At 44.1% G+C, this 16,953-nt stretch overlaps 1 protein-coding gene across 4 annotated transcripts in view; it reads left to right on the top strand.

Annotated features, from left to right (window-relative positions):
- Window positions 1–16,953, top strand: part of LSP1 (lymphocyte specific protein 1) — a 242,879-nt gene that overhangs the window by 164,025 nt on the left and 61,901 nt on the right. For all 4 annotated transcript variants that reach the window (XM_069223171.1, XM_069223173.1, XM_069223170.1 and 1 more), the window contains exons 5-7: window positions 7,006–7,348; window positions 14,652–14,795; window positions 15,810–15,853. In XM_069223171.1, the coding sequence (XP_069079272.1) occupies window positions 7,006–7,348; window positions 14,652–14,795; window positions 15,810–15,853 (531 nt within the window). The remainder of the gene's footprint in view (window positions 1–7,005; window positions 7,349–14,651; window positions 14,796–15,809; window positions 15,854–16,953) is intronic.

Consider the following 16,953-nt stretch of genomic DNA (forward strand, 5'->3'; position numbering starts at 1 on the left):
GCAAGGGTGAGGGCCGCCTGCTGGTCACTGCTGTACTGCTTGTCGGTTCTTCACAGGCCTGCGGGTGCAGTGCTTCTTCCAGGCGTCAGGTTTTTTCGTCCCCGGCAGTTGCGATCAGGGGGTCCTCGGGATTCCTTCTGCAGGTGTCGTCATGGGGGTGCAGAGAGGTTAGCCCAGGGTGGGCATGTCATCATAGTTGCCTGGTGGTTTCTCCGGACACGGGCCAGGGGCGTCAGGTGCAGAGTGGTGGGGACTCATGCTTCTGGAGTGAGGTAAGAGTCCCTTAAAAGATGGTTTCTTCTTGCTTAGTTGGACAGGTCCGCTGTCCTCTGGAGTTTCTTGGTCCTTTGTAATTGCAGGGCAGTCCTCTGAGTCAGCAGAGGTCGCTGGGCCCGCAGGATGCGTCGCTGGTGCAGGTTCTTTGAAGTTGGAGACAGGCCGGTAGGGCTGGGGCCAAAGCAGTTGTCATCTTCCTTCTTCTCTGCGGGGGTTTCCAGCTAGGCAGCCCTTCTTCTTTGTAGGTCATCAGGATTCTGATTTCCTGGGTTCAGGGTCGCCCCAGGGCTGGAGGGCAGTAGCCAATGGCTTCTGTCCCTGAGGGTGGCTACACCCTCCTTGTGCCTCCTCCCTTTGGGGAGAGGGGCACATCCCTATTCCTATTGGGCTAAATACTCCAAAACAAGATGGAGGATTTTCTAAGGAGGGGGTCTCTTCAGCGCTGGTCACCTTGGGGGTGGATCTGGTTGAGGGGGTGACTCCTCCTTGTTTTTCTCATTATCTCCCCGGACTTGCTGCCAAAAGTGGGGGCTGTGTCTGGGGGTGGGGGGCATCTCCACTAGCTGGAGTGCCCAGGGGTGCTGTAATACCAGGCTTGAGCCTTTGAGGCTCACAGCCAGTTGTTACAGTTCCTGCAGGGGGAGGTGTGAAGCACCTCCACCCAGGACAGACTCACCCCATGTGCCATTAACTGGTCTGGAACTGGCAGGCTGGCAGAGACCGGTCAGCCCAGCACTAGCAGTTGGGCTGGCATGCAGGGGGCCTCTCTAAGATGCCCTCTCTGTGCATTTCTCAATAAATCCCACACTGGCATTAATGTGGATTTATTGTGCTGAGAGGTTTGATACCAAACTTCCCAGTATTCAGTGTAGCCATTATGGAAGTGTGGATTTTGTGTTTGACAAACTCCCAGACCATATACTCTATATAGCTACCCTGCACTTACAATGTCTAAGAATTGGCTTAGACACTTTAGGGGCATAGTGCTCATGCAGCTATGCCCTTACCTGTGGTATAGTGCACCCTGCCTTAGGGCTCTAAGGCCTGCTAGAGGGGTGACTTACCTATGCCACAGGCAGTGAGTTGTGGGCAGGGCACTCTGAGGGGAGTACCATGTCGACTTAATCTTTTTCTCCTCACCAGCACACACAAGCTGTGAGGCAGTGTGCATGTGCTGAGTGAGGGGTCCCCAGGGTGGCATAATACATGCTGCAGTCCTTAGAGACCTTTCCTGACCACAGGTCCCTTGGTACTAAGGGTACCTTTTACAAGGGACTTGTGTGTGTGCCAGGGCTGTGCCAATTGTGGAGAGAAAGGTACAGTTTTAGGGAAAGAACACTGGTGCTGGGGCCTGGTTAGCAGGGTCCCAGCACACTTTCAATCAAAGCTGGCAACAACAAAAGGCAAAAAGTTAGGGGCTAACCATGGCAACAGTGGCATTTTCCCATTTTCCTACATACTTTGTTATTGTATTCAAGGTATCACCTTGGCTTTGAGAAAGATTTTTCAACTCTCATTTGTAAAGGAAATGTCAGGGTTGGACTGGGCCAAGATTAGGCCCGGACACCACAGTGGCCTCCGTTAGCAAATCATATGGCTAAAATAGTGACCCATATTTGCAAATCAGGGAAGCTTTCAACTTGTAAAGACAAGCTGTACAGTTGTTTTGCAATGTATTGAGTCTTCATGCATGTATGCTTCCTGCAGGCAATGTTTGTGGCAACAGTGGAGAAGTCAACAGTAAGCACTGGCCCAGCAGACCATAAAACCTGTGCAAAAGCAGTCAGAAAACCAATCCACACACTGATCTCAATTCAGTTCTTCAGGCACTGCCAGAATGCTCTATAGGCCAATGCGACCCTGGAAATGTTTGCTATAAATACATTTGGGCTCAAAAGTGCTTCCCTTTGCTGTACCCTTTATGTGGGTGTCCAAGTTTAGTGTGGTATATTGAATGATACCCAAGTGTTTTGCTGAAGTAATGGCTCTAGGTGTACACCTTTTTGTTCAACTGTCCATTCCAGTTCATGGAGAACTTGCAGTTTTGTTTAGGGGAAAGGACAAGGAATTCTGTTTTCTGGGAGTTCAGCTTTACCTGTGTATTTTTATCCATGTTTGCATTTCCAAAACAACTGTGCTTAAGTCACGGAGTCTCTTTGGGCAGTCCATTTTTTGGAATATCTGTGTGGGTGTCATCTATGTATGGGTTTAAGGAGACACAAAGTTGCAACAGGAATTCACCTAGTGGGTCAGTGTACAAGTTAAACAAGAAAGAGGTTGATAATGTAGTGTTTCAACATGGTAGAAGCTGCAAGGGTGAACCTTGAGATAGATTTTTCAGTGTGTACTTGATGGAAACTATTTTCGACCATGACTGGAACCACCTTAGGAGAGTGTTCTCGAAACCCATGCATTCCATAGGAGACTAAGGATCTCATTGTCTATAGTATGAAGAGGGTTGTTTCTGTACAGTGTCGAGCTCTAAAGTTACATTGGAAAGGTCAGAGAAAGTGGCTGTCATTGATAATTGAGTTGACCTGCAACAAAATTCTTACTAATGTTTATGAGCTGCTCTCATCGACTCACAATCCGTAGCAAAGTAGATGTAGTCTGGAATCGCACAGGCTTTGCCCCCTCACATGGTTTGAAAAGGCACACAGAGTTGACAATCGCTCCAGTAATTCAAAAGAGCAGCATGTTTCTTAACAAATTATTTAAAAATGCTAATGTTGTAAAGACTTAAAATTCACAAAATGGAACATTTATTGGTCACTCAGACCAGTATAAGTCACAAGATGTAGGGGAATCACAGGCAAATTCCTTGTCTGATCAGTAACAAAGGACTGGCACTTGTTTTTCAGGAAGTTACACACTCACCCCCACACATACACATACCCTCCCCCATGCTCATGTCACAAAGATTAAAGTGGTCATAGAGGCTTGAAGCTACTCAGAAAGACAACATCCCTTTCAAAACATATCGTCCTATATTTACAAATGTCATAAAGTGAAACACAAAAACAAGAAGTATCTTGTACAACAGTCGTCAGCTACACTGTACAATAAGTATCAGAGAGTTCTTGGTACTAGAGATACAGAGTTGCTTGAAGGAGCATTGAATTCTACCGCGAGGCTGCTTGAGAAAGATCAAAAGACATAAGGTTATGTTACATGCAGTTGGTTAGCTTTTTTTTTTTTACCATTGGTATAGTTATGGGGTGCTATAAGAATCCTAGGGGCCCCTTAAGTTGAAATACTTTTGGGGAGAGGATCAGTTAAGCGTTGCACATTTTACTTGTCCTATGTATAAAAGGCCACCCTCGCTTTGGAAGGCAGAGGTGTGCTGCACAAAGAGGCTAAAGAAAACGTGGGGGATACGGTTCAAGAAGCATTTGAGTTGGTACTGTGGAGGCGGCATGTAGAGTGCAGCGAATAAGGGGCTTCGAAATGTTGAGAGTGGGGAAATTCAATACCATCATGACCAGTTGTAATCACTGTACTTGCAGCCTGCGTCGATGGTTGTATTTCATCCTCATGCCTTGTTGCATAGAAACAGTATAGTTCTGCAATGCGCAACACAAGAAAAATAAACACGGGTATAGTTTGTAGGGCTGTACGGTGGAGCAGGGAGGAAAGGGCTCGAGAAGGGGCTGTTTTGTTTGAGGACGGTAGCCTCAGAGGGCCACAGGTGCTCCTGGAAGAATGTTGTGAGGGCGTTTCTTTAAGCCCATAGTTCTTTTGCTGATCTCACTCTGTTCACAGTCTGTTGTAAGTAGAAGATCACAGTTCCAGTGCATCATACACTGCATGAAGTGTTGAATTTTGAGGTCCTTTTTTGGGCTTGCATTAATGTTTCTTGCATAGCTCTGATGTTTATTTCAGGTAAGCCTATAGACATCCCCTCTGAGGTGGGTCTTTCATCTAGCATGGTTCCCTCCCGGAATACGGCATACCTCATGGGAAGAGGATAGCGAGTCGTTGTCTTTGAAGTACTACACTCTTTTGTCACTTATGGGTCATTCCTCCCCACATCTCTTTTCTCATCTCAGGAGGGAACTGTCATTTATTGTGGATCCTGCTTTTTCTGATGTCCAGGTATCATCCAATATGGAAGTGCTACATGGGAAAGGGGGCAACCAGGGGCCATAGTATAAACAGGGCTCTTGGAGCGCAACAGGCGTGTGCCTATGTTCAGCACACGAGCACTCTGTAGTATTAGAGAACCCAGGCGCTTTCCTCACTCTTCTGTAATACAGATAGTGCAGATGCTTTATGTGCCATGATGCTATCTTTAGTGGGCATTTCTTCATTGGCTTGGAAGCGTGACCTCATACTAATAAGGAAAACATTTAGCCTCTCTGCCTGCACCCTAAAATGGATGCGGGGGTAAAGGCAAAGAGGCCATTATGAGGCACACTGATAGCATGCCACAAAAAGGTGGCACACACTCAGTGTGCGCCTTGAGTGCAATCCATGCAAGGGAGGAAACGACATCCCCGGTTAGGCTGGTGCAGTCACTCACTGCACCTGCCTTCTGGGGGATCTCTATTCCCACTTTAAAGTGCAGGCGCGTGCTGTGTATGCATAGAAAGATGGAGCCACTGATTCAAACACCAGATCCGTAGTTCATTAATGCGCTTCCCATGGGGCAGTGCAAGTTCATGGCTGCCCTGGGGGTGGTGGGCAGCATATTACTTGTAATAGAGTACAGTTTCCCTGTTTGAGTCAGGCGCACCTGTTTTAAGGTGTGAAGTGGCACAGGTAGGGACAGTGTGCCCATTATGTAGTAGTGGCTCAGTTTTTTGTATCCTAGTGTACAGCTCAATGAACAGCCTGAACACCTGTTGCCGTATTATACGTTATTCAGTGGAGATGCAACGAACATGTGCTCCCACTTTAACTGCCCCAGGGACACTATGGTATTACAGAAGGGGCAGCAGATGCTTGTGCGGCCAGTTCTGTCATACTGATGGCGCTGGCGCACATTTAGCGCCAGCGCTATCGCGAGAGGGTATTCTCTCATTTGCATGGCCGTATGGCCCTGTGTAAATAAGGGAATATCTTTGTCTCTGCTTCGAGGCATATTACAGATACGGGTTGACGCAAACAGGCCCTTAGGAGACAGACTGACAGTGCACTCTATGTGGGCAGCACCCTGGAGGGGGCAAAGAGGGTCACATGGACCCGACTTCCCAGACATCCACCTGCAGCTAGGTGCAGTCCGTACACCCGCCAGCAGGGGGATCTCTGTCTCCTCCTTTAAATACAGGTGGCTGCTGCCTGCACTGTAAAACACTGAGCGGCATCATAAAAAATGCAGTTGATTCCCTTACAAGAGAATACTGTACATGTATTCTAAGTGCAGAGAAATGTTATTGTATGTTAGAATTTGTTGTGTCCAGCACATATCCACAGTTTACAGTGGCACGACAGTGCTGTATGCTATATGGATATTTTTAGCATGATGGTGGGAACCAAAAAGAAAGGTTCTTCCGTCGAAGATACAAGGTCATGCGATCCTCAGCCTAGGTCTTTGTGTTTGCACCCTAAATAAAGTTGTGCTACTTCGTCTTCAGAGCACGGGCTTCTATTGGTTGGTGTGTGTTTTGTTTACTTTACTTGATAGCTGTGTGCTCTCACTCTCCGTTAGTCCCTTTGATGCTGGCTTCTGTTTGTAGGTTATAATCATGTAAGTCTCAACAAGGGTGCTCATACAACTTATTGCTGGTCTGTGTGAGTGTGTGGAGAGATGCGGAATGCATGTTATGGTATGTGTTTGTGCCATTACAGTACATGATGGTATTGTCAATGGTGGTGTTTGGTTCATTGGCTATTTCTGTTCCCTGTATTCTGGTATTTGGGGCCTTCAATGTCTAAGTTCTAAGCATACATACATGGGCATGCCTAAGTTTCGAATTTATGATTTCGAGAAGCAGTTCAGTGGGATAGTGCACTACCAAACAGAACTTACTATTATGATGGTTATCAAAGTTCGTATTTGCTGTAAAATGTACAGAAAGAACGCTGAAGGACTTTTTTCTTTGCTCTTCATAAAGTAATATCACACTTTCCCAGTTACGAAGTGGTAAAATGTCCTTACGTTTTATTCTTTCTGACCCTGGCATTTGCACTGCAGTCCTGGCCAATAGTCATCATGCAGGCACATTCTTGAACAATCAATTGCTGTTTCGAGGTGGTAGTATATAACAGACGAGCAGAGAAAATGTGCAGCATCTTTGTAGGCTTGTCCACAATGGTTCCGCCCCACCCCATTGTTATCCATTGGCGGATGCCATGTTTTGAGTTCCGCAACTGTCAATGGGGAAAGAGGGCCTTTTCTGTTTTAATATGGGGCTCTCTATCTGCAACATTTTCATATCCAGCATAGTGATATGAGATGTTTAACGCTGAATCGCAGTAACTTTGGCCAGGATCCTAGTTACTAAAGGAGTGTTTGCAAGTGGTCCTCAGGAATTAACAGAATGGTCGAAACTAGATGGAAGGACAATTGTTTATCCACAAACTGTAAGATGTAGGTGTTTCAGGGCCATTTAATCTCTTAGAGTTAGAGGCTAAGAGAAGGAGCAGTGGAGGGATGGGGAGGAGTGGGATGTAGAGGGAGAGTTTGCCAGAGTGAGGCTTTGATGGAGGTTGAGTGTTTTCATGGAGATGTAGATGATTAAACCATGTTGTGGTCCATCTTCACCTTCTTCTGTCTTCACGTTTCAGTCCACCCTCAAGCCTGTCTCCTTCAGCCAATGAGGAAGATGATGCCGGGCTGGGAGAAGCGGAAGCCCTGTTGGCTATGGGTACCCTCAGCCGGGATGAGGAGGAGAGTCGGGACCTAGAGAGGACGATCCAGCGTGAGGCTGAGCTGGAGGAGCTGAAACAGGAAGCACGTCGAAGGCAGCAGGAGGAGGAGGCCGAGCGGCAACGCAAGGAAGAGGAGCAGCGTCTTGAGGAAGAGAAGCGCCAATGGGAGGAAGAGGTGTGCAGGCGAGAGGAAGAGAAGCGTCTGCGTGATCAGCATGCACGGCGGCTAGAGGAAGAAGAGCAAAGGGCATTGGAAGAGGTCAGTTCTCTAGATCATACACGAAATATGAGTAATCAAGTGAAAGATCTACTGTCTCTAGCTTTCTGGAGTATCATTTTACCCTCTGTGCTCCTCTAAAACAGGATGGAAATAAAGCTTCAGCTATTTTGGGAGAGCTCTTAATTCAGTTATGTTGTATGGTGATGAAGTAACATATGTATTAATGTAAACAGAAAGGTATTAGTTATACTAGACTAGTCCAACAATTTATGTTTCACATAATATAAATACAAAAGGTGTGACGTATGGTACCATGCAAGGCTGTTGTATGCTGTCAGGATTTTTCTAAGAGTGGTACTTGATCATGAGACTTTCGAATATCCTCATTCGACATATGCTTCTATTATGTTTTTTTTTCCAAGGCTTAAATTTGCAAATGGAAGCACTGATGCAAGCAAGTGTAATGTGTATTTAATCCTAAAATTTGCAATCATCGTAATCAAGATTTCTTTGAATAAAAATCAGGGTGGACTGCTTTATCACTTAGTATAGTAAATATAACTTTGTAGGGGCAAAGCAGAAAGGGTGCATGAAGTGTAACTAGACTGTAGTAAAATATCAATCCTTCATGATTCAATGCAGCAGATCACTTTTGTAGTAGCAATCAGTATATTGGACACATGCTATCGCTAGAAGGCCTAACCATCAAATATTGTAAGGCTGTCTGTTGCGATGTGTGATTTGCCCTCAGAACTCTTGTGCATGTGTGATCTAGATGTGATTGTCCCAGACTTTTTTTGCCTCCATTCTCTAAGCCTCTGGGCCACAAACCTCTACTGGTCAAACCCACTCAAAGCAGGCTTTGGTTTAATGTGCTAACAAATGCAGCAGGAGGAATCCAGCAGGAGCAGACCAAGAGGACTATAGTTATAAAGTTGTGCCTCATACATCTGAACGCAAGCACTTGAGGGGAGGTGACAGGATACACAAAATAGTCCATAGCACTAGGTTAGAGAGGAATTCTCCACTGTGCTGATCCGAGACGTGACTGGCAAAGTGTCAATCCAGTGGCTGAAACTGTCTTTTTGAAAAAAACTGACCCAAAGCCCACTCTGTATATATTGCTAACAATGTCTGTTTGGCAGCTATGCTGTCAAAACCCAGACCTATAAATGTCCCTTGGTAATAAATGCGGATTGCAGATCCATCCAGGATTCCAGTGAGAGTTTTATTAACCAAACTGCCTTCTTAAAGCACATTAAACAAAAGTACATATAATAGAGTCCCCATCCACATTTCACATGATCACAATAGAAAGTCTTCTTTGCTATAGAAAACCTATTCTGTTAAGACCAGACTCTATGACATGGCTTGAGATTACTAAATAGCACAAGAAGGTACTAGCAGGAAAGGGTCAGAGCTCTCTTTTTATATGAGGGGAGTTTGCAGAGCTCCGGACGTTTCGGATCCAGACTGTCTCAAAAGCCCACCTTAGTGTAAATCATCACAGATAAACTCGAAGTTGTTCCTTTTGCATATAAACTCGGGACTCATGATGTATTCATCTGTGGGCAGATGGCAGGGTGTGGGCTGTCTCCTTTGATTTGCTATTGCCCTTTGTCACTGTCTGAAGTTTGCCTCGATTTTGCTCCTCGGTCTGCATTTCAATCCCAAAATGAGGGATGAAAATAAAACACGTGTTACAACAGGTAATTGTTAATCTCATGCGCCATCTTGTTCGGGATTGTTAAAAGGCTGACAGCAGTATGGCTTGAATCTGAAACACGAATAGGGGGAACAGACAATGGAAGGAAAGGGGAGAAATTTAACATACAGCTACATAAAAAAAACACTGGCAAAAGCCAATTGGTCTCGCCTTTTGGCTTTGCAAGTGTAGTTCTTATTGCTTTGCAAGTGCTCTTTGCTTATACTGTTCAACATTAGCAAAAATACATAAGCACTGTCGATGCCAATAGGTCTCGGTTTCGTTGCTAACCCATACAATGTCAGCATACTAGCACAAGGCACATGGTAGGGAGTCAGTGGAGTGGCTAGTATGGCCTATAAATGTAAAGTAACCCCATCGTACTTCACTGCAAGCTCTCCAGTGAGGGCAGAAGGATTTTCTCAAGCAGCCAATCACATTAAGTGTCAAATTAATAATCCACTGGGCCTTGCCAAGACGTGATTGATAAAGTCTCAAGCTAATGGCTGAAAAAGGCTGGTTGAAGAAAGCCAGTAGTTAAAATAGCTTTAAGTATTTTATTAGCAGTAGGTCTGTTTGACAGTTGTGCTTTCAAAACTCAGACCTAAAAGAGCAGTTGATGCCAATGCTGAACAGCATTAGAAAGAGGGAAGAGTGATGATTTATGTGTACGCAAGCATGGTGATGCTATGGCAGCCCCAATGTGCTGGTGCATGCTCGTGTCGCAGCATGGTGGACATTTTATTTCTATTTTAATTTACCATTCCAGCATGGCAAATGAAAAAAAGTGCCAACCTGCATTTTTCTTTTGCTAAAGTAACAGCCCGGCACAAAAGTAAATGACAATGGCTGCCCAAAAAAAGTTAAAAACACTAACAAAAAAAACCACTTTGTGGTGAGAGAGCAACATGGAGCGGATGCAGTGGGAGGGGGAGAAGAAACATCGACGTGCGGTGGAAGCAGCAGGGGCAGCAACAGAACAGAAGTGTGAAAGTGTGCAATAAAAAAAGACAAATTAAAGTAGGACATAGAACGGTGGGGGAGCAGTGGATGAGTTTGTGGGAAGCCACAGTGTTGGAGGCAGGGATGTGAGGGGTATAGTAGCACATGGGAAATAGCTAGAAAACACATGCTCTCTAATGGCGTACAGGAAGTGAAAGAAAAAAAAGTAGTTTCTGCAGTGGAACTATGGAAGGATACAATTCATCTAATCAAACGTTTGGTAAAGAATCTATGCTCCATGAGATGGACAAACTCCAAAAGAAGGAACGCTGTTGAATTAGATGCCGGGAAATGAGACTAACCAAAAAGCCAACCAATTGCAAGCAGTGGACTGCTTCAAAGGCTAGTAAGTATTGGTAGTGTCCTCAATAGCTCCTTGACAACAAACAGCTAAAAGCTGCCTTAAGACAAGACCTAAAAAGTAAGCTTGAATGAAGCGGCTACCTGAATGTTGAATGCCACCTATAAACACACCTAGCAATCCTTTGCCATCAGGCATCTTTAACTCTGTGATCACCATTGGTTTCACACAGAGAGATTGCAGCGTGCCCTCTTGGAAAAATCTGTTTATACGTTGCCACAAAGCATATGCACGAGCTGTTCTACAATGACCCTTCTAACATGTTTTGTTACTGTTTTCTGGGTTTGTTGTCAACTTAATCACAGTGCATGTCAAATTAAGAAATGTGTTTTGTAGTTAAAGGACCAAAAGCATAGTTTCACCCCCTGGCTGTAAAAATAAATTAATAAAGTAATGTCACTGTCCTTTGGTTTGGAATGTGCAGCTCTTCCAACTACAGGAAAATCGGGGATCCCTCATTGTGAGGGTCTATCAGCTTATTGTATGTATTTTGACAGAGCTCCGGGGAGTAAACTTACACCTTCAGCTAGTTCTCTGCATTGAATTATAATACCACTTTGTATTTTAAGAGGTCACACACAAAACCTTCTAATGTGTAATATGTTGGAAGCCATTTTAGGACATAACAACCCATGCCTCAGCAGCTTACTTAACTCCGGTATTGCAAATTAGTGAACTCAAATTATTTGTCATTTGCAATGTGGGTATAGGTAATTTCAATAGCAGACCAAGTTTAATGCCACACCAGCCTCAAGAGGTTTCATCAATCCAAATATTTTCCTACTGCTAATTTATATGGGAACATATTTTAGCCATATTCTCCCTTTGTGCCAACATAATGTTAAGTGGCACTAGTGCAGAACAGAACTGACTATTAGTGTGCAGGAATGACTTCTCAAAAAGTAATTCTGGTGCCTACTATGATATATGGGATCTCTGTAAAATTGAACAGCAGGAGCGGCTTGCGGCCAGTAGAAGGGGTTGGGCAGTGCGCGGGAGTTTGGAATTAAAATAACAAAGCAGCGTCAAGTTTGGCTGGGAGAGCCCAGCGAGGGCGCTCCCCGGCAGACTGGGAGCCTGTGCTGGGCTGGAGTGATCCTACAGCGCATGTGTGTTTGGCCGGCCCGAGACGGCCGGCCAAACACACGTGCTCTGAGTGGCCCCTCACTGCTCATCGCCCGTGGCTCTGCCCTTTTACCAAACAACGCTAATAAACAGTTTATTATCGTTTGGTAAATGTTTTGCAGCTGTTGGGGGGTGGGGGGGTGTTAGGTGCAACGCTCCTCCGCTGTAATGGAGTAGACACCCCTGCTTAAAACTAGCCTCTGCAAAAAAGTTTCCTTCCTACTATACTGGACTAAGCACACATAGGGCACATTTCTGCTCGCTCTGGGAAAATATTGCTGCTTCAGACATCTGTTCTGGAAAGAGACTCTTAAATCTTTCGTCACCCACGGTGCATAAAATTTTTGAGAGATGTAACATTTAGAAGTGAGTGGAACATAACATACCCAGTCCTAAACCTCACTTCCTGGTCAGAACTGTCATGCTCTCCCTTCCTGCGCTCTTGTGTAGTTAACAGTGCCCTATGGCACAGTCTCAGAGTTTGGTTGTACTGTGCTTTGTTCATTGAATATATATTTATTCTGGTGACTGTAATTTACATTGCTGTTAAGAGCTCAGCCCTCTGATCTAGCCGTGTGACCTTGCAGCTTGTTCCAGATAAATAATAAACAACAAACGTGAGTCGAATACCTTGCACTCTTCCATACTGGACAGGGATGCCCCTGGTCAGGAACCCCGGAAAGAAGTTCTTCTTCAGAGCCAAATTTTCCCTATTCATTATTTACGTCTGCCAGTGCCTGATTTATTCAGATGCCAACTATTACCTCTCTGTCTTCTCGCCTCTGCTGCTAACTGGCAACTGCTTCTCAACATGGCCTTTATCACAGTAACATCCGTAATCTGACCAATTAGTTGACACTCTGCCTGTTCCATTAAAGGCAGACTGAAGCCCTCTTGGGCACCCTTGTCTGATGTGCATATCTTATGTGCCTCACCGGCTTACATGGAAAAGCACAAGCATAATAAACACGCTAACACAATACTGTAGAAACCAAGCACTTCTATATACGCACGTCACCTTTCATACCATTTATACAGCTGTTCTTATTAAAAGCAACCCCTGAAACTAAAAATTGGCCCTGCAGTAACTCATCGGAGGATGCGTGGATTTATCGGATTCAGTACCAACCCCGGTTTTTGTCTTTCATGTACCATTTATAACATTTCAGAATAGTCACAGAAATCAGATCCATTATCTGGACCACAATGCTCAGGAAACGTGCAATTAAAATATAAAACGCAGAACCCACATTCAGTGTGCAAGTCTGTTGAAATCAGAGCACAGACTGCAAACTAAGGCACAAAAATGGGAAGTACTATGCCGGAAGCGAGAGAGGCCTTCCGTTGACTGTTGATCTGTTTTTAAGGACATTGTGTTTTCAGGAAAATTTGTAGAAAAGGTTTAACATATATTTTATGCTTTTAGTTTGTCATAGAATGTCTCGTGTTCTAAATATGTTTATCTAGTTCAAGCAAATTGACTTAGCGGAAATTGGTAGCTTTCTCGAAGAACTGACGCTTTAGAAAGTTAGTAGCAGGTCTGTTGCACAATCAGTCACATGTGAGTATGACTGATGAATGAGTGACCAAGCCTAGGCACACCAGCCTTTAATGGTTATCTCCATATCGGGAAATCACATCAATTTCCTGTTGACTACTCGGCCTCTAATTTGGTATCTTTAGGTTGAGCATAACATACGTGTTGGTATGTATCTGTGCTTTTAACTACGCCTACCTCACACCCATCACTAGCACTCGTTCGTGGGCTTGCCCTTCAAAAATCCTTTGATGACACTGGTAAATGGTTTGTTTGTCCCTCCTTGGGGAGGTTTTGTTACCACCTTGGCCATTGCCCTTGTTACATGGCTAATTTGCCGATAAGTTTGACTGGGAGCGAACTTTTTTCCTTTTGTCTGTTTCTTCACGCTGATGCTCATGGTGGCTGTGGTGCTGTGAATCAACTCGCTTATGGTAAACTGTTTTACTTTTAATTTTCAGTTTATCTGGCAAGAAAAGTCCTGTCAGGAGTTTACAAGGCTAAGAGCTCTAACTCGACCAAATGCGACACCTATTGCATTGTAAATGCTTGTTTCAAGGGAATATAGCTTTCTTTTCAGAGGAGAAAGTGGTAACCTGATGCTAATTTCAGGGAACAGCTTTATCCTATGTGGCCTTTTCTATCACTGGAGTGCCCGAGGTTTAATGGTTCGTCAGGTTACCTTTTATAGACAACCACTGATGCTGGATCCATCTTGAAGTAGCGGCATCACTAGGAAGGTGACACTTAATACACATCATTCTAGACTTTACAGGCTTGAGATGTTAATATATTTAAAAAAAAAAAAACATTAAACTAGGAAAAATAATTGTTGGTGGTTTACTGCGGATATTCTTGGCTCGTTGTCCTTAATAACTGTACACGGACACACTTTTGTGTAAACTATAGAAAATCGATTTTATCAACTGACTTACAACATCATTAATTTTATTCTCAAAGTATAGTTATTATTTAATTGTTAGAATTGCTAGGACATTTTTAATGTGTGCACCAGAAGCCAGTGAGATAAATTCACGTCTCCATGCGAGTGGTTTTCTTAATGTAGAATAAGACAAGGGAGTGTCTGATATTATAATTTTGCAGATCAAGTATTTTGAAGGTGATCAACAGTACAATTTAAGAAAGCATTTCACCTTTGCAAAACTTTACTGGCGAAAGTTTAATAGAAAAAGATTTCACAAGAGATTTTTTTAATCCTCCAAAATAAATAGGTTTTGCAGTCATTTTTTTCCTGCAAACCTGCTTATTGCAGAATTGTATCCGTTATTTTTAACTTCGTACATTTCATGCAGTTGCCAGCATTTTCAAAACAATATAAAGAAGTTGTTAAAACCCAACTTTCCTATTTTCTTTCCACACCATCAGATAAGACCCTTTGCTCCAGAGTCCTTCTTCCAGGACCAATGTCTTGCCTTTCCTGTATAGAAGCCTTTGTTCAGCATATACTTTGCACACCTCGGCCTCTAATTTGTGTATTTGTGTGTGCTTTTTTTTTTTACCAAACCCCAAGCTTCGACTGCCATCATTTGTCATCACTAATAGTTTCTTTACACTCCTGGGAAATTGCTACTTATTCTGTCTCCATTTACAGGCCGAAATACAGAAGGCAGAAGAGGAGGAGCGCGAAAGACAAAGATGGGAGGCAGAAGAACGACGACAGAAGACATTTAGCAGCTCTGGGAGCGATGTAGATGAGGCAAATCGCCCTCTGTCTCCAATGAGTCCCACAGTCAAGGTGCATGCTTGGAATGGGTCAGGCGCTGTGGAAGTGTTGGTTTGGTGGGAAAGGGATGAATCTATTGTTCTCCACAAAAAGATTAAGCATTCTAGAAGGCCAATGTGCACACTAGGGAAACCACTCATGATAGTCTTCTGTGCATCCACAAGGGGGAAGAATCAATATTTGATAAGCATATGAATCATAAACCCGAGCAGGACCAGCGTATAGATTAGGAAGTAGTCATAGTGCTCTACTGAAAGGATGCTAGATGTGCTCAGTGATGGAGGTACTGTGCGAGACATGCAGAGGTCAATGTGCAATCTTCGAAAGTGTGAAGTTGATCTTTCAAAAAGGGTCAATGAGCCTTCTAGGAGGTGATGAAGGTAATCTCTTTAAAGGGGAATCATTGACCTTCAGAAAGAGGTCTGTGTAATTGCTAAACTCAGTAGCGGTCGGTGGTAATTATTTAAAAGTACATAATGGCGGTAACTTTGCCCCCCTCAACATATTATTCCCTGGTACTTTCAACATTTTCCCCTCACCCTTCAGACTTCATCCTAGACCACACTTGATAAGATCCTTCACTTATTGAACCCTTCCTGGGACAATGCACTGTGGACAAAGACCTCCAGCACTGATACACCTCCCTCACAATGGTCTTCACCCCTCCTTCCCTCCCCAGGTCCATTAAGAAGGACTCCTGCCTGTTACACAGCTGTGAGCAGTGAACCTCAGTCCTACCACAGGTATCTCTATGCTCACACACTGCTTTAAAATTGGATCCTGTCTCTCCTGCTGGTGGATATCTTACATCTCTCACACAAGTCACATCATAACCCATGTATGTTGTGGATTGTTAGTAATTTGCTTTCAAGAGAGGGGTAATTTATGACCATGTCTTAATAATGGTATTGTGTCCTTAAAGCACACAGTGTTGCCAGTTAGGTCCCATGCCAAATTTTACCTTATTGGCCACTTAACTTGTCCAGACTTTTACCCATGGTGTCTTATTATTTTTCTCTCCCTCAGATCCTGGACCGGACAGAATCCTTGAACCGTTCAATCAAGAAGAGGTGAGTAAAGGCCTGGTCTTCCACCTGAGCATCCTTCCATCATGCTTCCTAAAGAATAGCAATGGATATACCTGCTCTCCTGTGATTATGTGGGTTGCTTGTGTCTACGCATGGCCGTATAGATTTATTCAAGGATACTCCCTTAACTCCCTGTGAATACAGAGCTTGGTGCGGTGAGAAGCACTTTCAAACTGTTCACAAAAGAGAATGTTTGGTGCTTTTCATCATGTAGAAGGCTCATAAACGAACAGTGGTTGCTCAGGCACCATACCCTGCTGATTCTTAACCTTAAACACTTTGTGCAAACACTGTTTTTTAAGAAGTGTAGTGTGTTCTACTGGTCAGGAACAACCTTACCTGGGGTTACTCGCTTCTGACAGCACCAGCCTGCATCAGTGACCAGCTGGTGTTGATGTAGCATAGGATTGGTGCTCTGGTGTAATATGATCCTTTATAACCAGTGTAGGAAAGTGTCTCTTTTTTACATGGTTACTCCCCACTTTTTGTCTGGGACCTGATGTGATTTTGACTGAAAGTCCACTTGGTTCCAACTAATCAGTTCCCCAGTGCCAGATATCTTTCCGAAAACTCCACAATTGTTTCCCCAATCGGCAAACCCTTTAGCACCCTTTGTAAGTCCCTAGTAAATGGTACCTGGTACCTAGGGTCTGAGGTACTAAAGTGGGTTCCTAAGGGCTACAGCATAAATTTTGCCTCCCTACGGGACCCCCTTACCAAAGCTTATGCCAGGCTGCCATTGCAGGCTGCGTGTCTTGGTGCAAACAAAAGTGAAAACAAAACATGTCAGATCCCTGTGTGCCATGTCTCCTAAGACAGCATGCAATATATGTAAGTCACCCCTACAGCAGGCCTAACCGCACCAAGGCAGGGTGCATTATATTATATGTGAGGGCATATCTGAAAGAGCATATATATCCCTGCTGTGTCTTTGTTGATTCTTAAGACATAGTAAGAGGACAGGGAAGCCATTTTAAATGTATGGACTGGACACTGGTCAATACGAGTTCCCCAGCTACATGATGCTTCACTGAAGATAAGGATGTTTTGTATCAAACATCCATATTGATAGGCCCACACCG

Source organism: Pleurodeles waltl, chromosome 3_1 (genome assembly GCF_031143425.1).
Source record: "Pleurodeles waltl isolate 20211129_DDA chromosome 3_1, aPleWal1.hap1.20221129, whole genome shotgun sequence".
In the NCBI taxonomy this organism is placed as follows: domain Eukaryota; kingdom Metazoa; phylum Chordata; class Amphibia; order Caudata; family Salamandridae; genus Pleurodeles; species Pleurodeles waltl.